Source organism: Peromyscus eremicus, chromosome 1 (genome assembly GCF_949786415.1).
Source record: "Peromyscus eremicus chromosome 1, PerEre_H2_v1, whole genome shotgun sequence".
Taxonomy (NCBI): domain Eukaryota; kingdom Metazoa; phylum Chordata; class Mammalia; order Rodentia; family Cricetidae; genus Peromyscus; species Peromyscus eremicus.
In genome coordinates, this window is record NC_081416.1 from 96,330,457 (window position 1) to 96,344,457 (window position 14,001).

At 38.8% G+C, this 14,001-nt stretch overlaps 3 protein-coding genes across 3 annotated transcripts; 2 read left to right on the forward strand and 1 right to left on the reverse strand.

The window, feature by feature from the left end:
* The first annotated feature begins 473 nt into the window (after positions 1-473).
* Positions 474-1,418, forward strand: LOC131901085 (olfactory receptor 51I1). The gene has a single exon (XM_059252378.1). The coding sequence runs from the start codon at positions 474-476 to the stop codon at positions 1,416-1,418; it is 945 nt and encodes a 314-aa protein (XP_059108361.1).
* Positions 1,419-9,252: 7,834 nt separating this feature from the next.
* LOC131901094 (olfactory receptor 51I2-like) lies at positions 9,253-10,203 on the forward strand. Its single transcript, XM_059252383.1, has one exon. The coding sequence runs from the start codon at positions 9,253-9,255 to the stop codon at positions 10,201-10,203; it is 951 nt and encodes a 316-aa protein (XP_059108366.1).
* A 2,605-nt stretch (positions 10,204-12,808) lies between these two features.
* On the reverse strand, positions 12,809-13,774 carry LOC131901102 (olfactory receptor 51Q1-like). The gene has a single exon (XM_059252386.1). It carries the CDS (start codon positions 13,772-13,774, stop codon positions 12,809-12,811), a length of 966 nt encoding a protein of 321 aa, XP_059108369.1.
* Between the last annotated feature and the right edge of the window lie 227 nt (positions 13,775-14,001).

The following is a 14,001-nucleotide window of genomic DNA, read 5'->3' on the forward strand; positions in this document are numbered from 1 at the left end:
GGCTGCATGTAGTTTATCTATGCTATCAACTGGTGAGTTCCCAAAGGCATGGGCATTTTCTTATTTCTGGTCTACCTTAATTTCTGTTTTTCTCTCCAATTCCCAGTACATGATTTCTGGAGTCTATGGGGAAGTGGTAGAATACTGTACTGAATGGTATGGCCAGAGGGCTTTGCTCATGTGGGCTTCTACACTGGTGCTATGTTATAGGCACTCATTTTATCACCAGCCTTTCATAGAGTTTCCACTCTGTCCTTGGGAGAATACTGTGCCTGGCAGTACAGAAATAAGTGGACATATGTTCCTTTCTCAAGGAACTAACAGTCTGATGGGGAAGGCAGATTGCAGGCACACACATTAAATCCCTGACATTTTGTGTTGGAGACAGGATATCTGAAAGAAAGAAAGTGAAGAACTCCCTTCACATCCCCTCTTGGGTCTAATCCTCATCTGCATTCTCCCACCTGCCTGCCATGCTAGGCTTGAATGGCACTCCCTTCCAGCCAGCCACACTACAGCTGACAGGCATTCCTGGGATGCAGACAGGCCAAGCTTGGATTGCCCTGATTTTCTGCTTCCTCTACTTTATCTCCATTTCAGGTAACCTCAGTATCATCGCTCTGGTCATCCGGGAACCTCCTCTGCACCAGCCCATGTACTATTTCCTCTCTATGCTCTCTCTCAATGATCTGGGAGTATCCCTATCTACACTTCCCACTGTGCTTGCTACCTTCTGCTTCAACTACCGCCATGTTGGTTTTGATGCCTGTCTGGTTCAGATGTTCTTCATTCACACGTTTTCTTTCATGGAATCTGGCATACTTCTTGCCATGAGCTTTGACCGTTTTGTGGCTATCTGTGATCCACTACGTTATTCCACTGTGCTTACCAATAGCCGCATCTTGGCTATGGGCCTCGGTATCCTTACCAAAAGTTTCACTACCCTCTTCCCTTTCCCTTTTCTTGTAAAACGATTGCCCTTTTGCAAGGGCAATGTGTTGCATCACTCATATTGCCTCCATCCGGATCTGATGAAAGTGGCATGTGGAGACATTCATGTTAACAATATCTATGGTCTCTTTGTGGTCATTTTCACATATGGTGTGGATTCAGTTTTCATCCTTCTGTCTTATGCATTGATCTTAAGAGCTGTATTGGCCATTGCATCCCAGGAGCAGCGACTCAAGGCACTCAACACCTGCATATCACACATCTGTGCAGTGCTAGCCTTTTATGTGCCCATAATTGCTGTCTCTATGATCCACCGCTTCTGGAAAAGTGCTCCAGCTGTTGTTCATGTTATGATGTCCAATGTTTATCTTTTTGTACCTCCCATGCTCAACCCCATCATCTATAGCGTGAAGACCAAGGAGATACGCAAAGGCATCCTCAAGGTCTTCCATAAATCTCAGACCTGAGGAATACTGCAGACACCAAGATAGCTCCTTTAGAGGAAGGACTATGTCTTGTCTGCCAAATTTAAGAATTTTGCTAAAGCAACATAGAGGACTCAAGCTCTTAATAGTTGTGAATTTGGAATCAATAAAACAATGTCTAACTTAATAAAATGATGTACTCAGTTATTGGACACTGAACATGATAATCCTGTGCTAGCTGCTAAGAATGTTATAATGGTGAATATAACACATTGTTAAATGAACAGATATACATGTCAAAAGATGTGCAAACAACTGATACCCTGAAAAAATGTTGCTTATTTTTCAGGAATAACAAAAGTCTTACAGGGCAAACTGTCTTGAACACAGAGAATTCTAAAATCACAAAGAATGAGCTGGTAAAGTTAAATGAAGAAAAATGCTATGGAGGTTTGGTGTTGATATATTTGTAGAAATAAGGACAGGCTATGTTAGGTGGCTAGGAAGTTGCTTCTGAAAGATTACAGAGGTTAGATAGAGTGTTTGCATGAAGGGAGGTCTAAGGTCTTGCCCCCAAAATACATTGCCTGAGATAAAATATTTAGCCAGAAAATTTAGAGCCTCAGCTCTCCAGTTGTGATCCAATAGTCAACACAACACATTTCAAAGCTTGTTAGAGAATAGAATCTTGAGCTCCACATTCACTTTCCCAAGTGAGAACTATATTAAATAAGAACTTGATGACTGTAGCTGAGAAAGTGTAGTAAGTCTCAGAAGACTCTCCAGGTACCCACTTGCTGTGGGTAAGAGTGATTGGACACATAGTACTAAGTGTTTGGAAACAGTTCTCAGTGTGTAATTCCCAGACCAGCGTCATGAGCCACACCTGGAAATTTGTGGGCCATGACAACTCCAAGGACTACTCTCTAAGTTCATGAAAGAGATTCTGGAGAGTGGATACAGCAGTTTGTGTCTTAATAAATTGCCTGACTTACTCTGATATCTTTAACTTAGAATATTTGGGGAAAGGCATAATTAATTTTGTTCAATGAAATTTCTTCAGAAGCATGGGAACAAGGTCTAAAGAGATTACTCAAGTCCAGTGGATGGTTCATAAAGTTGGGGAAAACTAATTCATCTCAGCAGTGTGGTATCCATGGTGAAGAGAGTGCAGACTTACCGCCATCCAGTCACCATGAGGTGGAGGTTAAACAAGCTTGGCTTCAGAGGAGAGTTTGATGAGCACCCTCCAGCCATCTCACACTGGCTGTCCCAGGATAGGCTTCCCTTTCCTCACAATCCTGGTCATTGTTATCTAAACCCACCCGACATCGAAAAATTTAGATGAGACTGTCAAATAAGTAGATAGAACTAAAGAGAAAAGCAAGTTAGCTTTTATGATGAGATGAGGGATCAGAGTGCATCAATGAGAATTCAGTTTGTATAAGTGCCCTGACTAGGAAGTCTCCTCAGAAATCATTCACTCTACTGTGAAACATTCTACTTACGCTTAAAAGGGTGTATTTATTTCTCCACTTAAACTTTCAGCTTGGAGGAACCTCATGATTTCTTCACAAATGTTTAAAATTTAACACAATAATAATTTAAAATGTTTTATTACTGTATGTTTGTTGTACTGATGTGTTTTGTAATAGTTTCATTCAAGCATGTCAAGTGCTTTGAACATATTCCCTCATTACCTTCTCCTGCTTTCCATCTCCTCTCTGCTAGTTCCCTCCACTTCCTAAATAGTCCTTCTACTACCTTAATGTCGTGTGTGTGTGTGTGTGTATGTGTGTGTGTGTGTGTGTGTGTGTATGATCTACATGTGAGAGAAAGCAACAAAGTTTTCTTTCTGAATTTGTACTACTTTGTAGTGAGCACATAAAATAGTTTATGACATTTTCATATAAGTGTATCATTTTACTTGGCTTGTATTCACTCCCACAAATATTTCCTTGTCTCCTCTCCTCCCTTCTGTTAGTTTTTTCTGCCTTCAAATAGTCCTCCTTTTGCTTTCATATTACAAACAAACGTGCACACGCACACATGTGTGCACACACGCACATAAATGCATGCACACACATACATGCTCACATACATACACACATATTCACATACACATGCTCACACATTTGCATAATCACTCGATGCCATGTAGTATGTCTTTATTTTCTCTTATCTATTTTCCTTCCCTGTTACCCTTTTACTTTCATATTATCTAAACATTTCATATCAATTCACATTTAAATCTAGTTTCTGTATATGAGAAAAACATAATGTTTTTCTTTCTAAATCTGGATTATTTTGCTTCACAAGGTGAACTCGATTTGCAAATGACCTAATTTCACTCTCTTTCCAGCTGATTAAAATTCTATCTCATGGATGTAACATACTTTATCCATTCATCTGCTGATGGGCATGTAGGCAGGTTCTACATCTTGACTATTATGACTAGTCCTGCAATAAACATGAATGTGCAAATGTCTTCCCACTGGTGACTGTTGGCATTTACAATAAACATTTTTATGTCAATATTTGCAATGATGTTATGTTATGTATTGCACTGATATTATAGTATTATCACTACTGGAATAAATAAATATTTGGAATTTTTAAAAATTTATCCACTCACTTGATAGATATAGCTGCAGATTTTGTAAAAGGACAAAAGCCAAAGGTCACTAGGGACATGATAGAGTCACAGCACCTCATGACTTTTGAAATCAATTCTGTGATGTTACAATATTATTTCCATCTAAGTTCTTTTGAATTTAACATTTAGGATTCAAACTCATTATTCCAGTTCAACTAATAGTATAACAATAATTATTTACACCTCATCTTCCAATACTTTAGAACTCCAAAGGAGGAGAAATCTCTTTGCCAAACTCCATTTTCCTTTCCACTCTCATGCACTGCTTGACAGAAAGAGAAAGCAGCTTTCCTTTCATTCTTTCCTCAACAAGGCCTCATTCAATCAGAAACCAAAATAAAGAAAAGGTACTTGAAATATTTAGAGAGAAGACACTGGAGAAAAACCTACTAGGGGGTTGGAAATTGGGACCTGCCTCAAGGCTTATGGTAAGGATATTATGTACACTACATTCAACTCAAATCAAACAAGCCTTTTCCCACATGAATAACTGTCTCATGTAGATACTTAACTATTCTACGAAAATCAAGTTCAAAGTTGAAAGAAAGTTAATTTCTTACAATTGTGAAGCAGTCAGGGTGCCTGGATAGGGCTCAACCAATATCTGTGTAAGTTTGAATCTCATGTTCCTTCATTGCCCTTGAGATGTCTATTCTAGCAGAGACCCTGAACTTGTGGAAGTTGATGGAGGGTTCAGTGGGAGATGGAAGTACTGAATAAGGAATTGGCTAGGGAACAGTAGGAATAAATGGATAAATGTAACCAAGGTCAAATTCTTATTGCTTAAATCCTCAGCTCTCCGAGCTCTCTCTTCATAAACTTCAGGTTCTGCCTGGAAACTGAAACTGTTTAAAGTTCACTATTTAAAGATCATGCCTCTGGATTCCAAGCACACTTTTAATTTTGGCCTGGTTATTGTGCAAGGATGAGAGTTGTAGGTAGTGAGCCCAGAAGTTCTTTTCTCAATCTTCATCAGATAGAAGGAGCTGAAATTCTTTTATCTCTGGGGAGAGAGAGTAAGATCCCTCTAAGGGAAAAAACTTTTAAAAGTTTTTGATTTTTATTCCCCAAGTGCGATCTCATCCTCTTCATTTCCCAGTACAATCATCATCACACTGGGACAAAAGAGAACTCCAAAGCCCAGGTCTTTGGGAAGCTCTTGCCTAGATATATAAAGTCCATCTCCCGCTTTGACTAGTGGCTGCCTGAGGCCACTCTGGAACCATTGCAAACTTTGGCCATCTGTAAATCTGAGGATTCCTTCATAAAGCCCTCTCAGGTGATGTTGAGTCTGTGTTTTCTTGATATGTGTACAGGAAGTTTGGTTTTATCTATCATCCTATTCACTTTTCAGTCATTATGATCATGCTTCTGTGTTTTTGAATTTCTGTTAATTCCTGTGTATATTTGAATAGATGCTATGATTTGTTTAGTCCATAATAGAGAGGTTTAAGACAATAAATAAGTCAACAAATCTCACAGTTATGTAGGTTTTTCTGAAAAAAGAGTAATACTGATTCAAATGCCCTATGGTTTCCAAAGTGTTTTCAGTTGGGATTGGCAGAGGTGAACTTAGTAATACACATGGTATAATGATGATGATGATGATGATGATGATGATGATGATGATGATGATGGTGATAGTGGCCCCATAACATGGGCGAGAAACTAATCTCTGTCATGTCTCATACTGATCCACAGTTGATAGAAATTCTGTTATAAAATGGGAGAGACCTTAATTGCCTACAACCTTAGGCCTGAGGTCAGGCAGAGAGCTGCACAGATCTTTAATCTCAGGTCAGCAGGTGCAGCTCCCTCTATACTCCTATGTGGGCTTATTATGCCTTTGAATATCTCTACTGCCCACAAACAATGTACCTTTAACTCTGGGTAAAACATTCCTCTCATGAGCTTCAAACTACCTTCCGGTGACCTCCACACTTACTCACCTCTCATCCCTGGCTCCACTCATCTCCACTGCAGTCCCCTCTTGTTACAACTCACTAACCCAATTTTCTCCGAAGCACCCCATGTGGATTTTTTCATGAGTCACAGTTGGTTTGATGACTGTCTAGAGTATGGAACCCAGGACTCTCAGTTTTGGCTGAGTATCACATCTAAGCTTCTATTCATCTAGTCATGCTTTTAATTTTCCAAAAGCACAGCTATAGAAAGTGCTGTGGAGGATACTTGATCAGGCAGAAATATGACCTTAAAAGAGTCCATAGTCTAACAGGGAGGACAGAAGTACACACAGCATGTACCAATCTTTTTTCTAGAAATAATTACAAGTGACTTACGGGGCATATTTGTTTGGATTTTGTTTATCTGTTTTTGAGACAGAGTCTCCTACATAGCTGTCCCTAGAACTCGCTATGTAGACCAGGCTATCCCTGAACTCAGACATCTGCCTGCCTCCGATTCCCAAGGTGTGTACCGCCATGCTCTGCTATGAAGTTAATTTCTTCAATGAGTTTCTCGAGTTTTCAAAATACCCTCATTGAAGACATATTCACAAATTTCAACAGTCAGATAGATAACACAGCAGTATGCACTACAAATGATAAAAAGACAAAGGAAGACCACTTGCTGGGCACTACCAGCCATCTGAGTATTAACTCCAGAACCAGCATAGAATTACCTCTCAGCTTCAAATGGCACTATGGTAAGTCTGGCTAATGTAAACCTAATACCAATAATGGGAAAAATATGATCCTCAGCACAAGAAGGCTGAATAGTGTTTTTGGAATATTTCCCTTTGTGGAAATCAACAGTATTAGAATATTTTTAGAAAAGAATAAAAAGTCAATTGTAGAGTCATATTTTTAAACTGGTAGACTGTCCCAAGAATGATGCAGGAATCAGTAAAGTAGTAAGGCGATAACTTTGAAAGATTCATTTCATGGACTATAGCTATGCCCAGAATTTAGGCTTAAAATAAATACAAGAGAATACTTGTTCTCAAGAAGAATTTTAAACACATTTCTGAATAGAAATATTATAAATTATAAACAGTAATTGTCAAGATTTATTATAAATACTGTTATATTCTGCTCAAGCAGGAATGCCACTGTTAACAAAATATCAAAAGTCTAAAAAATATTAAAAAGTTAGGACTGAGATGAAGTTTTATTTATGTTTACCCAGTATTATGAAAAGCTGTCATTGTGTAAACTGGTCATTCATGTTAAATTTACTCTCCAGAAGGAATCTTGCCAAGAGAACCTGGGTGGTCTGGGAATTAAAACCTAGAATTTTGAGAAGTAGACAAAGGAATTTAGTATGAGCAATGTGCAGCATGGAGAAGGAATTATAAAGTACCATTTTTGAAACTTTCAGTTATTGCTTATATATTCAATTATTTATTAATCCAATATTTTTTACACAAATTTTCTATGTATTTAAACTTAGGCAAATATTATGAATTACTGGAGAAAATAAGTATTCTCCCTTTTTCTGATGGAGTTTCAGTCTAGTAGGAGGTACAGATATTAAACTAACAAATATACACGAAAATATATTCTCATAAATTATGATTAATGCTTTCACAGACATTCAAACCTAGAAGAAGAAAGTCCTCTGTAAGACAATGAGATATGATGAAGTCAGTGTTTTGGGGGGGTGCAGTAAGCATTCAATTATTGAGAATAATTAAGTGAGCATGGATGACAGTTTGGTGGCTGTCATGGAGGAGATTATGGATAAATCATCTAAGCAAAACTATTGTATACTGAAAGTTAAACATATACAAAGCAACATGTAATAAAGACAAGAAAAATATGAAGAAAGATCATCTATTTCACTTCCTTTCTTTTTTAAACTTATTCAATGTGTCTTTCACCTTATGCATCTTGATCCCATTCATTTCGCCATCCCTTCACATCAGCCCTCTGCTCCTGCAAACTGCCCCCCCCCCCCAATAAAACAAAATTTAAGAGAAAAAAAGGAAAAGAAATAAAGATCTTGTTATGGAAGCTGTAGTGTGACACAGTGAGTCACACAGTAAACCCCTTTGTCCATATGTGTTTATCTTTACTTGCAAGTGTTCATTGCAAAGAGTCATGGTCTGAGGCCTCTGGTTTCTACTACAGCACCAATGCTGGGCCCTCGCTCAGACTCTTCTCGGACATCTTGTTGTTGCCCTGTGTTGTGGAGATTCTGCAGCTTTGGGTCTGCAGAACCAGCCCTTTCACATGCTCCAGCAGATCACAGATGGGGTGTATGTTGGGACAGGCCAATTCATAATCCTGGTTCTGGGCCCGGGCAGCTGGAGAGTTGGTCTGCCCACCAGTTCACCGCTGTCCTCATCACCTCAACACTGAGTAATCATGAAGGAGTCACATAGACGCTGTGATTCACATATCTGCTCTGTTGTGAATGACTAAACACAGACTGGAACCTACTTATCTTGAGTATCAAGTATCACATTTCCTTTAGAAAATTGATTTACTATGCTAACTGCCATTCATTATGTTACATTATATTAAGCCATACCACATAATTCTAAACTTTAGTATTTTCACACTCTGATTGGTCCCTTGATGGCTAATGAAGCTATTTATCTGTAATTTTGCTCAGTCCATGGATTCTGGGTCAAATCTCATTTTGTAGCACTTCATCGTTGATAGGTTTGCTGAACTCTGTTTTCCACTCATAGATAACTTGTAAATTCACATTTTCATCTAGAACTTTAGTTTCCAGCCTTCTAAAGTCACAATCTCAATTTATTCAATATATTGCTTCCTGCCTGGAATAGAGTGAGAACACGTGGACATGAGTACTTACTTAGGTGTTCTTGTCTTCTCATATTTACAGTAGCTGAGTGAAAATTCAGCTCCATGATGACTCTACCCTAGATTAGAGATTCACTTTCACCACCTTAGAAAATCAGAAACATAAGCACTGAATATCAATATTCCCTACCATCTACTCCTTTAAATACGAGAATAGTATACCTTCATTTTATAAGAGAACAAACAAAAAAGCAATCTCTTGTAAGATTGAGAAATCTGAAATAACTCTCTGACATGCAACAGGTGGGCACTGGGGACTCAAGGGACCAGGAAGAAAGATGTGAATGTCTGTTAGGTTGCTTCATGCACCACCTTCCTCATTTCCTTCAGTTTTTACAGTGGATGTTAACAGGTATTACTCAACAGGTGTTGGCTAACTTCAGTTTGTTTCAAACACAGGTGAAGACTTATCTCTACTGTTGGTGTCATGGGAGCAGAGAACAATGAAAGTCTTGACTTGCTATCAGTCTTCCTGACTGGCATTCCAGGACTGGAGGCCCAACATGGCTGGCTGTCCATTCCCTTTTTCATCATGTACATGGTTGCCATTGTGGGCAACAGCCTAATCATGGCAGCAGTTCAGGCAGACTCAGCACTCCATGAGCCAATGTACCTGTTCCTCTCCATGCTGGCCATCTCTGAGGTGGGAGTCTCGGTGTCCACACTGCCCACCGTTATGGGCATTCTTTGGCTTGATGCCTACAGAATTAACTTTGATGGCTGTTTGGCCCAAATGTTCTTCATTCACACTTTCTCTGGCATGGAGTCAGGAGTCCTGTTGGCCATGAGTTATGACCGCTTTGTAGCCATCTACAACCCTCTTCGCTATACAGCCATCTTAACTCTGCCTCGGATCATACTCATGGGTATGGGTATTACACTGAAGAGCGTTGCACTCATGGGCCCACTTCCAATTCTTTTAAAACAACTGCCATATTGTCACATAAATATCCTCTCCCATTCCTATTGCCTCCACTCAGACCTGATCCAGCTGCCTTGTGCAGATACTAGGCTGAACAGCATCCTTGGCTTGGCCATTGTCCTGGCCACTTTTGGGCTGGACTCACTGCTCATTGTGATTTCTTATGGGCTCATTCTTTACACAGTGATGGGTATTGCTTCTGGGGAGGGTCGGAAGAAGGCACTCAACACATGTGTGTCACATATCTGTGCAGTACTTATATATTATGTGCCTATGATTGGTGTGTCTGTGATGCATCGTGTTGCCAAGCATGCGTCTCCAGTGGTCCACACACTCATGTCGAGCATCTATCTTTTTGTACCACCAGTGCTCAATCCCATCATATACAGTGTCAAGACTCGTCCAATTCAACAGGGAATTGCTTCCTTGTTCTCCTGCAAGAAGGGATTGATCTAAATCACAGACTCAGGGGGCAGGGATTATTATTGAATCCATAAACTCTGGTTGTAAGTCTCCCACAGGTAAAGTTTTTGGTTAGGCATTTTGACAATGAAAATGAGGAAGGAATTCATAGCATTACTACAAATTTGATTCCAAATCAAAAGTGACATACTCAAATGCATCCCATCTTACATTTTATTGACATACATATATCTCTGAATACACACATCCATACTTTTCTTCTCTAATCACATATAATAATTGAAGGCAGAGATAATAAATTTACTTTTTATTCCATCCCAACTCTTAGCAAATAGCAAGTTAATAATAGTTTTGAGATTTAATGATATATGAATTAAAATAAATAAAAAATTCACTTTTATGGGATTCCGAGGGATGAAGTGTCCCCCTTAATTAAGAAAGGCGATTTTGGAAATGTGCCTTTGAATGAGTATGCTTTCTTGTTTGCCCCAGATTGTCATGGTTTAAATATTTTCTTTATTATGATAGAACCCCCTTTGACTCTGAAATTGTCCATCTTTAAATAATAAATTATATTATAACTTACCTATGAAGCTACCTTGCTATATATGGAAGTGATTCTTCCTCCAACACACCATGCAATGTTTTCCACAACCAGAATTAATGTGTATTTAATGACTCTGGGATGTACATTGATTGAATGATCTCAATAGAGGCATAAAGTAAAATATGAGCAGACTTAGCTGCCCAGGCATGATTCTTGAGTGTTCTGTCTTCCCCTTTCCTTCCTTCCTTCCATTCCCTCACCCTTCATTTGCTCAACACGCTTTGAGGTATATTCTGTTCTCTTCCCTGACGCCTTCTCTATAAGCGTAGGTCTAATCATTTCTTTCTCCTTCTTCCTGTGGTCTCATAGAAAGCCTCATCCAATAGGGATGACCACACTCTCACCTCTGCAACCTCAGTTCCTTGTGTAGAGTTGGTTCACACGTCTAGCACCAGGCCCTCAGCCTCTCTCAACTCAAGGCCCCCAATTACAAAATTTTCCATTTTGTAGACTATTCCTCCCTATTCACTTAGTTCACCAGTCACCTGTACACAGTAATTTTTTGAACCACTTGTTTTGTTTGGAACAGCAATTATACAAATTTTGTTTATATATTCTCTAAGAAAAGAAAAAAATCTGTCTAGCTTAAGTGTTTTAAGGTTGATAGCTAATATTTTGTAATAAATATATGTAGTTGATGAGAGTTCATTTTCAGAGATATTATAGTAGGTTTAAATTAGTTCATCATGCACTTAAATATTCCATGAATCTAAATATATAATGTTTTAATAATTGACTTTAGTAATTTGAGAATATATTCTTTAACAGATATTTACATCAACACATTTGTTGCCTCAAATTCACTTTTTATTTTTGTCTCCAACAAAGTCTTGACTGTGAAGTACATTTTTGTGCTTGAAATTATTTAATGTTTATTCTATTATAAATATATGTGACAAAACACACATACATACATATTTAAATATGTTTCCAAAATAGCTATCCTATATTGTTGTTAAAAGTCCATGAATTTGAAAGAGAGAAAGTCTGGTATACAGGAAGTTTTGGAGGGAGAAAAGGGAAGGGAGGCATGATGTAATTATAATTTCAAAAAATAAAAGAAGCACTTAAAAAAACTAAAAAGTACATTTAGCATATAATTTATGTAAACAATAGAAGATTAAAATTTTTACATTACATGAAAAAAATCTAGATAGGAATTGATCTCTTAATGATATGAATAATTATTTTGATTGCAAATAAATATTTGTTAATGAATGAGACATAGGTTGGTATGCATTTTACTTTCTGTTTTTCTGTTTTTCATGTTAACACTGGAAAGCTTGATAACAGACATAAGGAGAGGACATCAAAGTTGCTTGATAACAGACATTAGAAGTTGATAACAGAGTTGTTCTGTTACTGTCCAGAGCCATTGCTTAGTGGATGCTTCTGGAAGCAAATCACACAATTTAAGTGAACTCTGCATGAAATTAGTTAAACTGTTTCTTACATTCCTATTTCCCCAAACTCTCAGTTTCTTAAACTTGTTTCACTTCAGCTCTTGATATATAGCGTTTATTTGTCTTTCATGTAGCACCAAGATATGTGATCTATTCTTTCTTTAACTGGTCTCCTAGTCAGTGGAGTTTCTGCCATTATTATGAGTTAAACTTATATAAGAACTCATGTTTAATTAAATTCTGATATTTAGTAATGAAAGAGGCATGTGAAGGCTATAGCTTCAATGAGCATGTTCACACATTATAAGAATTTTGAGTTTGTGAAAAAAAAATCATATACTTTACCATATGTTCAAAACACTGTGCAGAAGAAAGAAAAATTCTCTATTTTAAAAATGGATTTCTTCATCTCAAAGGCAAGTGGTTAGAGAAAAGCAAACCTGAGCTTTAAAAAAATACTCCTTTTAATTTCCAGTCAAACAACAATGTCTCTTGTATTAGCTGGGAGTATTCTACAAAGCATCTGTTCTTCTCTGCATCTTTGCTATGTACAATTTATGGTGTAATATTTATGTTTGATCCCATGTTACATATGTAAGAGTACTCCTTTCAATGTAAACGTCAATCTTCAGTGCGCTTTTCTCTGTAAGAGGAGGCGAGTGATTCCCTGGCGGATCTGCTTGGTCTTTGCACTGTAAATGATAGGGTTCATCACAGGAGGTGCCAACAAGTAGATATTGGCCATGAGAACATGGACCAACGGAGAGGCATGCTTGGCGAAGCGGTGAGTCATAGACACACCAACCATGGGGACATAGAGAACCAGAACAGCCAGCATGTGGGACAGGCAGTTGTTGAGAGCCCGGAGTCGCTCAGTCCAAGTGGCTGTGTTCAAGATACTTTTCAGGATGAGTGCATAAGAGAGTACAATGAGCAGAGGGTCTAACACAATAATGAGCAGGACCAGAGCAAATCCGTACCAGCTGTTGACCCTGATGTCAGCACAGACCAGGTGAATCATATCCTGGTGGAGGCAGTAGGAGTGAGAGAGAAGGTGGGAATGGCAGAAGGGCAGGCGCTTGAGCAGGAAAAGGGAGGGAAGAACAGCTAAAACACAGCGGCAAATGATGGTCAACCCAATTCTAACAATGACCTCATTGGTGAGGATGGAGGCATAATGGAGTGGGCGACAGATGGCCACATAACGGTCAAAGGACATGGCCAATAGAACAGATGATTCCATGAAGGAAAACCCATGGAGGAAGAAGAACTGGGCAAAGCAGGCCTCAAAACTGATTTCCCGAATGTTGAACCAGAGGAGCTGCATGACGGTGGGCAGTGTGGTGAGAGTGAGACCCAGGTCAGTGAGGGCCAGCATGGACAGGAAGAGGTACATGGGCTGGTGGAGAGATGGCTCTGTGCGGATGACAGTGAGGATGGTGATGTTGCCCATAATGGAGATGGTATAGAGGCAGAAGAAGGGGATGGAGATCCAGAGATGGAGAGCCTCAAATCCAGGGATGCCCGTGAGGATGAAGTAGAACGGATCGTGAGTGGTATTAGTTACTTCTGACATGCTTGGTGGATGCAACATACAGAATCTGCATTCCACATTAAGAACAGCATCAGTATGATACTGTAAGAGAGTCATTGTTTATACAGTCAGTACAATCAAGGGTATAGGCTACAGATCACCCCTGATAAATGCACTACTGAGTCATTCAACAACCAGAAGCTGAACACTGAGGATTCGCCTATTAATTTCTATTCAAGATAAACTTATTTCTTTCAACTTGTATTCCTTATGCTGTGTACTAAAAT

Coding starts and splice junctions, on each gene's coding strand:
- LOC131901085 (XM_059252378.1), top strand. CDS start 474: ATGCTAGGCTTGAATGGCACTCCCTTCCAGCCAGCCACACTACAGCTG.
- LOC131901094 (XM_059252383.1), top strand. CDS start 9,253: ATGGGAGCAGAGAACAATGAAAGTCTTGACTTGCTATCAGTCTTCCTG.
- LOC131901102 (XM_059252386.1), bottom strand. CDS start 13,774: ATGTTGCATCCACCAAGCATGTCAGAAGTAACTAATACCACTCACGAT.